At 40.9% G+C, this 9,996-nt stretch overlaps 1 protein-coding gene across 1 annotated transcript in view; it reads right to left on the reverse strand.

The window, feature by feature from the left end:
* Zfhx4 (zinc finger homeobox 4) overlaps positions 1-9,996 on the reverse strand; it is a 177,247-nt gene that overhangs the window by 4,991 nt on the left and 162,260 nt on the right. Inside the window, exon 11 of the mRNA XM_005392196.2 lies at positions 6,781-9,988. Coding sequence (XP_005392253.1) covers positions 6,781-9,988 — 3,208 coding nt within the window. The remainder of the gene's footprint in view (positions 1-6,780; positions 9,989-9,996) is intronic.

Below are 9,996 nucleotides of genomic sequence, written 5' to 3' on the forward strand. Positions count from 1 at the left end.
AGATCCAAAAAAATGTTACAGAATGCACACTTTTCAGATGAAGAAATAGAAATGGCAAATAAATATATGAAAAAATGTTCAACATCACTGGTCATTTGAGAAAGGCAAATTCAAACAACATTGAGATTCCACCTCACCCTGGAAAGAATGGATATCATCAAGAAATCAACCAGTAACAAATGCTGGGGGGCTATGGGGAAAAAGGAATCCTACTCCACTGTTGGTGGGAGTGTAGACTGGTACGACCACTGAAGATACTAGAAAACAAATAAGAGTAAAGCCATAGATACTCATTACTAGGAGCAAGCATGGGGAGGCACGATGTCATTTTGAAAGGTACAGATTAAGCTGTGCATTAGCATCACTGATGGAAGCTGCACGTGTTAACACTCCACTTCACCCCTCTGAAAACATGTTCTTTCAGATTTGCTTACAGTATGCAGATGTGATTCTCACCTCATTAGGGAAAAGAAAGTAAATGCTCAGTAGATAGATTGTGTGGGTGGTGCAGGACTCCTGAACTAAGGGAAGTGGATTTTGTTTGGTTTCAAGTACTCAATAAACATAATAGTCACTCATAACTTATTACAGAGCCAAGTTCTACTATCTGAGTAGTTGGTGGGAAAATGGAATGACAGCTAAGGATGGAAAGGGAAATTGTAGAAGCCTATGCACTTTCTCAAAATGCTTTTAGAAGCAAATATGATTGACTGCAGAACGAACAGACTGATGCCTAATATATGACTAACGGAAGATTGTTCCCTAACTACATAAAGTTCACCAAATGATCATGACAGGGACTTAACCAGGAGACTTAAACAGAAGAAAGGGAATAAAGTTTAATTATCTGTACATAGCTGTAGACAGAATGGTCATAGGGTTTATTAGAACCATTTTTTAATGTCCTTTTGAGACACGGTCTCACTATGCAGTTCAGGCTGGACTTGAGCTCACTGTGTAGCCCAGGCTGGCCTCAAACTCACAATGATCCTCCTGACTCAGCCTCCCGAGTACTGGGATTATAGGCGTGCACCACCACACCTGGCTAGAATCATCTTTTAATATTGGTCATAGTCTTATCTCTATCCTACATGTAACATGTGGGTGTTAAAACCAATACCGAGACATGACTGACATAAACTGTATGCTTTTATTCTTTAGCTATGAAAAAAGTTTAGGTTCTTCATTGGTATTTACTCAGTCAAGAAAGGCCTTCTTTTAGCCCAGAAAGTTCACATTCAAGATATGGTCATATGCACAAATTCTATTTGCATAGATTCAACCAGCCATGGAGCAAAAATATTTTTAAAAAATGATATCTATATTGAACATGTACAGACTGTTCCTATCATCCGGACTTAAACAATACAGCATAACAACTATTTACATAAGATGTACATTGTATTATGTACTGTAGGTAATCTAGAGATGAGTTAAAGTACACAAAAGTATACACATCGGTCATATGCAAATATTTTGCCATATTACATAAAGAACCTGACCATCCTCGCATTTGGGTATCTGTGGATTTCCTGGTGTAAACTTCTCAACATCCTCTTTCTGTGACTCTGCCACGATCATAGTAGTCTCAGTTTCAATAGCTTGTTACTGGATGCCCCTCTGTTTAACCTTCCTGCACTCTTCTCTGAGTTATTTTGGAATAATTTCGATAGTTGTAATAGCTATTGTTAATAATGTTGGAGACCAGTCCCCCAACTCCTTAATGGTCAGGGAAAATAAATTCTAAAATTTTCATTCTTTAATAAAAGTTGAGTCCTACAGATGGCAAGTGTTTGACAGAGAAAGATCTATGACTCAGTGGTACAAGGGCTGGAGGACACTACATTTCACAGCGGCCACTCAAATTTGTCATCTGGTCTTATTGAAACAATTCAAATACTCAAAATGCAAAAAACAAGAAATCCTTGATGATAGCATTTGATTTCTGGCAAGTGCCCATATTTTACTGAAGAATGGCTTACACATTTAAAATCAACTCAGAATGCACAGGGATTAAGCTTTGCAGGGTATGATAGGAATGAATGAGTAGCTTCCTTGGTCCTTAGTCCAATTCAGTGTGGTAGACCTCATAGATCTATATGATTTAGAGCTGGCCCTGGGGAAAACTGTAAAGTGATACAGTTGTTCTGGGGTTCTACCCTCTTCCTGCCTTTGCTTCTATTCCTGCTATTCCTGTAATCTTCATATTCTTCCCACTTGCTCCTCTACAGAATTTTATCAGGAAGAAAGAACCAAAGAGATACACATGGTATTATTGACAAGGCTCAATATATATCGGATTAGGTCATTTTTGAGGTTCTTTCCTGCTATGATGTTCAGATTGTATGGAATTCTATACTACTTCCCATTTAACAAAGGATTGTATGCGTTGAATCAAAGGAATGAGGGTCTAGTTATTAGATTTCAATCTGACGCATTCAGATGGAGACTTTACCCAGGGCAGCAGAACCTTCTTCACACTGTGAGAGGGTCACTACATTGGTCAACAGCTTCTTTTGCCCACCCAGAAAAACAACCTCAGGTCTAGGTCCAGTGCTAGGGTAGTTGATACTCAGCAATTGTATCTCCTCTTACCCTGTGCATTCCCCATTTCTCACTTAAAACTACTAGCTTGCCTACTAATATCTCTCTGACATGAGAACTTAAGTTAAAAAGTCTAGAGAGCTAAGAAACGGGGGAACATGGCAATTATAATTAGCAAGACGGATCAATAGTTGTTGGCTCAAGCTTTCCCATTAGAGGAGGTCTACATATTCCTATCCGGAGGTCATACAGTGAAGTAATAAAAATTTGTAGAAGACTGCATTAAGAGTCTTAAATAATATAGTTAGAGATCATGAGGGGATTTTTAGGAGTTTAGCATCTTTAGAAATAACCTGTTAATAATTCAGTTAAATGAAATTTTTAGGAAAAGATTGCAGATTAAGATAATAAATACATATATTGGGTTTACGAATAAAAAGTATAAGCTCATAAAAATCTGTGGCTAAAAATTCAGTAGCCAGAAACCATACGCGGAAGAGAAGAACTGACATGCAAAGAGTGACGGCAACTCAAAGCTAAGAGTAAATGTGTGGTGAAGCTTCCTGTCTTTCACTGAGTTAGATCGCTAATGGCACATTCTGTCCTATTTCCCAAGTCCTATTCCAGTTCTTAGAAATTTCACATAGAGATAAAAAAACTTTGTGAATTATCTCACACTGCCTTCAATTTACCTGGTTTTGCTTTCCTGAGGTAGCTACTCATCCCTGAAAATAATGATTTCAGAGGAAAATGCCTGCTGCACAATGCACTTGACATGTTGTTTCCCTTCCCAGGGTTACCTTGACCTCGATCTTCCAAAAAGAAAACTTACTTTTGAGGTAAAAATAAAAACACTCATGTACCTCGCTAAAAACAAGTGTGCTAAAATTACGAAGAACTTACTGTCATCCACATTTACCCCAATGTGCAATAAATTACAGGGAAGTTTTAGAAAAATGCAAAACCATGTTCTGAGGTTTCATTTAAGCAAACTGAGTTAGGCTCTATTCTCAAAAACTAATTGAACTTTTAAAATTGGACTCTGCTTAACACAAGAAAAAAGTTAAAAAAGAAAATCAAGTAATTATTCATCTTGAGCAAAATACCAAATGAAGCCAACTCCAAAACATAAATTTAAAGTTTCTCCAGGTATACACACAAGTAATACTGTATTGCCATTTTCTCTTTTTACATATGGTCATGATGAAAAAAATGCTAAAATGTGAAAAAATTTAAAGTAGAGAACAACTCATTTTATAAAAATGAGCTATACTAAGCAGCAGTAATGACCACAGGGCTTGGAAACTCTTCTTGAGTCAGGCACACATGATCTATACTACTTTTGAAAGGGCCCTTTGAGAAGGTTTGAAGGCCTACGTAATTTGAGGATTTCTTGGAAGTAAGCAATTTTTGTGAGCACAAAGCCTGATGCCTGATATCCAACCAGAGAGCAATTCACCCTTCAAACAAAATGTGTATATAAATCCTAAAATTTAGACATCATAAAATAATGGAACTGAACATGCATGTTGCAATTAAGCTAATTTTGTGGTGTAGCTTTTAGACAAACTCATTAACTTGCAGCGTATCTAACATTCACTGGAACACTTTTTATTGATTTACTTCTGATTAAAACCTTCAAACTTTCAAAGGTATAGAATTTCTTTTTTAAAAAAATAATCCTCTTGCTTCCCTAAATCCTATTAAAATGGGTCCAAGATGAACTTACCATAGTCTTAAAATATGCTCCTACAGATAACACATTGTACTAGGAACCCAGAGCTCGTAAAAAATACAGACATGATTTTATGTAGGGAGGATTTTTTTCTTGTTTTCTCTTAGCTGGTTTTTTTGTTTTTAGCTCTATCCCATAAAGCAATGATATTTTCTGGATGAGATGGAAAGATGATGACGGAAAGATGCAGAACCACAGCTCTATTCATGAGCTGGTTAAAAATATTCTGCTCCCCCATCACAGGTAAATTAACCTTAAAAAGATCTGAACAGGAAGTGAGGGAACTCAAGCTTTCGATGGAGTCCCACTGGTAAATCTGCTGTGCTGATGTTAAAATCTATCACAAACAAAGGATTAATTCAAGAGAAATTGCAAATTCCAGTAGGTAGCATCATTCATGGAGTGTTTCTCTTTACAGCACTCCCCAGTCGGTTTTGGTCCATGATTTAATAAAGCATCAGACAAAGTACTGAATTCTTCAGTACCTGGTGTGTTCAAAGGTATTCTTACCCAAAGAAGGCCTGCCTCCAACATCTTCTCAGCAATGCTGATAATTATAAACAGGGCCCATATTTCAGGGGATGGATATAAATTATATTTATGGTGAGTAAAATGAGAAAAATGTTAGTTTAAATATTTCGTAAAGGTCTTCTCGCTCCTTCTGTGTCATATTCTACTGCTCAGGTCCTCTGGGTGCCAGTATCAGAGTAACAAAGCAGAAGGGTAATTGGCAGAAGGACCCACTGTCCCAGCAAAGACTTTCTGACCCACTGGAGAGAAAAATAAGATGCTGTGACCACTCCCAGGCGAAGGTGACAACACCATCATCATCAATCAAAAATTTACAGATTAAAGGCATGGATACTTGAACTGTTCTTAGTCCATGTAAAAGATCAGAAACATTTTTATTTTACATAATTGATCATGGAAGTTCTTCTACACTTTTTGTATGTTAATTAGTAGTCACAGTGGTATATAAAGTGGCATCACAAAGTAACAAGACTAATACCACATGTGGAAGCCCCTGCTATTGCACTGTTTCCAAAATACTTATATATGACGTAGTTAGAATGCATAAGCAAAACATGTAATTGTAGATCTAATATTTCAATCCCTAGATCATGCACACGAGCCCAAACTACTTTGGGGGAACAGAGAATTGGTGTGATGCAGGAAGGGACATCACAGATACTTTCCTGGTAACACTCTATGTATGGCTGTACACTCTTTCCATCGGAAGCCAACAAATCACTCCGGACAGGGAGCCAGACGAGGCAGGCACGGGAGGCCGCGGGCCGTCACTGTGCCCATGCCTCCCAAGCTGACACTTAGCATCAGGGTAGCTTCTTACAGCACAGTGGCAATTTTGTTTTTTGTAAGAGAGAGGCAGAATTGAAAATTTGAAATTCATGTAAAAGTCAAATTTCTGAAAATAAAAGCTTTTCTTGTATTATTTATCAACTTTGTTGACATATATATATATATACACACATATATATTTGGTAAATGCTAGATAAATCTCTTTAGAATGCCAAATTTTCTTTTTAAAAAGAAAAGTCATTGATAATTTGAAGAATACTTAAAGGAAGAAATTACAACTATGTTGTTATATTTTTCCTGATACATGACTTGTGACACATTTTTGGCAGCATGATTGCCTAATATAGTATACGCATTTGATTCAGCCTAGTATAATTGAACGCCTATACTTATTCACAAAATTTAAACTGTACAAATTACATTTCTGTTGATGAACATAGAGTTGGATCCAGCATCTGGGGTTACCTGGATTTCAAACTTGAGCTGGGGAGAGGGGAGGAGAAGAGGAAGTCATGGAATAATATTAACGTATTGTTAATGTTGAGAGTTTACTTAAGTAACAAGTAGCAATGGGTGCTACAAAATCAACATCTCATAATAATGCTGAATTACAAATTATCACAGAAGCCAAAGTTTTATTTCACTTTAAGCATCAGCTTTATTATATGCTAGGCAGTTTCTTGTGACTAGCGAGCCCTTCAGTTTTGAATTTCATGGCATTTATTGTGAGTGGAGGGAAAAACAACTTAGAAGCAAAAACAAAAACTCCTGCTGCTTGGAAAGAGCAGGAATTAAAACACCAGTAAATACTTCCGTCATGTTTCCTTTTCTTAGTATTTATGCCAAATACTGTACCACATGTTTGTATCAAAGTCATTTGAAATCAGCACTGATATTAGTATATAAAAATAATACTCTGAGGCCTAAAGAGGTAATGATGACAATAATTAAGATCTTACTGAGAATCTGGTAGGATCAATCTAGTTCAAATTTTTCTGCATATGTCCAGGTGAACCTACTTCCCGGTTATTTGAGATATCTAATAAAACCTACATTTTAAATCATTTATTGGTTTCACCTAGGGAAGTTCAAAGTCTCAATTCACCTGGCCTTTGTTTACGTGGGCTTGGTTTCTAAATGCTACCTAGTTAACTAGACTGACTCGCCTTCATATGACTTACTGTTTGAATTCTGTGGAAATCCAGGCAAGGAGGATGGACCGTTCATCCCAGGGAGAAGCACTGGAGGAAGGCTAGGGAGTCCTGGGTAGGCGGCTGGCAGGCTGATGCCATGGAGGGAGCTGCTGTCCATCATCCCCGGCTGCGGTACGGCTAAGCCCAGCACATCCGAAGCTTTCTTTATACGGTCAAGTTCTTGCTGTGCCATCAGCTGCCGCACCGTGGTTGGGGCTAAGTAATCTTTCTCCCGGTCCAGCTGGCTGCCCACGGTCTCCCTCACCTTTGAAATGTGCTGCTTGGAGAAGATGTGATCTCTGATGGACAAGCGGGCGGAATACTTCACCCCACAGAGGGTACACTCTGGTTTAGTGCCTTCCGTTCCTCCTTGATTAATCATGAAAGGCTTCCCTATGTTAATTTTAAATTTCTTTTCCTTTGCCCTTGCATTCTGGAACCACACCTGCACCACACGTTTCGGCAGACCGATCTCATTCCCCAGCATTTCACATTCCTGCATGGTCGGTGTTCGGTAGTCACTAAAGCAAGCCTTGAGAACCTTGAGCTGGAGATTGCTCATTTGGGTTCTGAAACGCTTGTGACCTGGCCGGTCATTGCTTTTGGATTTGAAAGGGTTGCCAGATCCGAATGGATTTGGTGAGCTTGGGTCGGCTATGCTGGAGGTTTCACTGCGGTCGGCATTGTCGTCGGGGTCATCCGTGATATAAAAGCTTTGGTCATGGTCAGCATCTTTATCGTTGAAATGGATGGATGGACTGGTGAGAGAAAAGAGAAATTTGTCATCGCAGACCTCCGCAGTAGGCGTGGTTGCTGGTTTTGGCAGGGAGTCAAGTGTCTTTGGCTCTTTGGGAGACAGTGCAGGTTTCACATCTCCAGAACTTCCTGTGGTGCTTTCCATCTCCGTGTTCCCCTCATCTCCGGTGGTGGCATCGCTGATGGCCGTATTAATGGATGAAGTCTCATCGAAGTCAGTTTTATTTGGATCATACCCAGTCTCAGCAGGAGGGGCATTTAAATTCTCTACATCTTCAGGACATTCTGCTTTAAAAGAAGAAGGGCTTAAAAGATTTTTTGGCGACAGCTCTGCTGTTTTACTAACAGGCGTTGACACTGTAGAAGCCAATTCATTTTCACTTGATAGATCCATTTTATTTAATGGCAAAGATGGATAGTCAAAATAAATGTATTTCTGTGGGCTTTCGCCCCCATCCTCAGTGGCTATTAAAGGACTTGGTGGCAAGCTGTAACCTGCCTGCTTTCCTTCATTCCAGTGCCGAGAGCGAATGTGGCTTTCTAAGGCAGACTTTGCTTTAAACAGGGCTCTGCAGAACGGGCACCGTTTATGAGACTGGGCTGGACCCACTGCCCGGAACTGACCTTTCCTTTCTCTTGCTCGTGTGTTCTGGAACCAGACCTGCACCACTCTTTTCTTCAGCCCTACTTCACGTGCAATATGATCAAGCATTTTTCTGGTGGGATTAGAGTCCAGCAGGTATTTTTCATAGAGGATTTCCAGTTGTTCCGGGGTGATGGTGGTTCTCAGGCGTTTATCGCGGTGTTGGTCTTCACCACTATTCCCTCCCTCCTTTTCACTGCAATTGTTGTCTTCTTTATCATCCAGTTTCCTTTTAAGGGAAGCAGCAATGGCTGGAGGGGCTGCAGTGTGGGAGGAACCGGTCTGAGGCGGCATTTGTGTGAGAGAGCTACCCAGCAGCTGTCCAGTCATCAGAGGATTGTTAGGGTCAAATATCATGTAGGGCATGTCCATGGGCCTTTCCAAGAATGGAGAGTGGAGGAATTGGTTTTGAGCAGCTAGGAAGTGCATGTGCTGGTGCTCCTGCCAAAGTTCCAGAGTTGGGAAGGCAACTGTACACTGGTCACATTGGTATTGGAGTAACTGCGGAGGTAGACTGTTTTGGAGCGAAGTTATGGAAATTTGCAGTGGACTGGAAGGAACTGGGGTTTGAGAGGCCGAGGGAGGTCTTCCAACAAGTTGCGCTTGTTTTGGTGGCTGGGGCTGGGGCTGGGGCTGGGGCTGGGGCTGGGCCGAGGAGACCTGTGGTGGATCTGAGGACGTAGAAGCTACTGTTGGGGCTGGTTTGGTGCCTTGGGAAGGGGGAGAAGGGTCACTCTGCTTTGGCTTTTCTGTGGGATAGTCAGGTTTTGGAGAGGTCTTCTCAGACTCTGGTTTGGGTGATGGAATCAGGGGTGTGCTAGTCCCAGAGCCAGAGCTTTGTGCAGGGGCAGCAGCGGTTTTGGCAACATCCGTTTGTCCAGACACTGTGCAGTGCTTGTACACCACTTGATCGGTGGCATCCATGGAGTCCTCTGTTTGGCTTTCGTCTTGGGCATCATCATCCTCATCCTTGTAACACTGCTTTTTCTGGTGTGTAATCAAGTCAAAAATCCTGGGGAAAACCACATTGCACTTTTTACACTGGTACTGCATATTACTCGTTCTAATGTACCGTTCGTTCGTGAGTTCTCTCTTCTCGTTATCTTTAGTCTCTGCTTGATTCTCATAGCTCTTTCGTGCTTTCTGACGAGCGTTCTGGAACCACACAACGATAACCCGAGTAGGTAGATTGAGAACAGTAGAGAGTTGTTCTATTTCATCATCTTTTGGATAAGCGTTTGTGTCAAAAAAGTCTTGCAGAACCCTAAGCTGGTAGTCAGTAAACCGCGTTCTGGAAGACCTTTTACTGAACGATGCATCCGATTTGTAATGTTCTAAGGAGGCGGGCTGTGGATCGATTCGAATATCTTCCAGAACAGTTATGGGAGGGTTACTGAAGTTGTATGGTGAATCTTTATTTCTCTGTCTTTCCTTAAAAAGCGTATTTCGAAACCAGTGCTTGATAACTTTTTGCGAGAGGCCAGATTTCTCTGCCATTTCTTGGATCTGTTCTTCACTTGGGGAATTATTGATATCAAAATAAGCTCTCAGGATTTTTAGTTGATCATCTGTAATTCTTGTCCTTGGGCGCTTAAACTGAGAATGCCTTAAGAAGTTGGGATCTAACCCAAGCTGCTGCTGGCAAAGCTGCGTGAGGTCTGCGGAGAGAGCGTCCATCTGGGGTAGCTGCAGGGCGAGCTGCGGGGGCAGCGCGGGGTGCTGCACAGGCTGCATCATGATGGAAGGGAAGAGTGGAAGGTCCAGCGAGACGGGCAGCTGCACCTGCGGGGGTGCAGAGGGCGGAG

The sequence above is a fragment of the Chinchilla lanigera genome, unplaced genomic scaffold, assembly GCF_000276665.1.
Source record: "Chinchilla lanigera isolate Chin_1 unplaced genomic scaffold, ChiLan1.0 scaffold00043, whole genome shotgun sequence".
Classification (NCBI taxonomy): domain Eukaryota; kingdom Metazoa; phylum Chordata; class Mammalia; order Rodentia; family Chinchillidae; genus Chinchilla; species Chinchilla lanigera.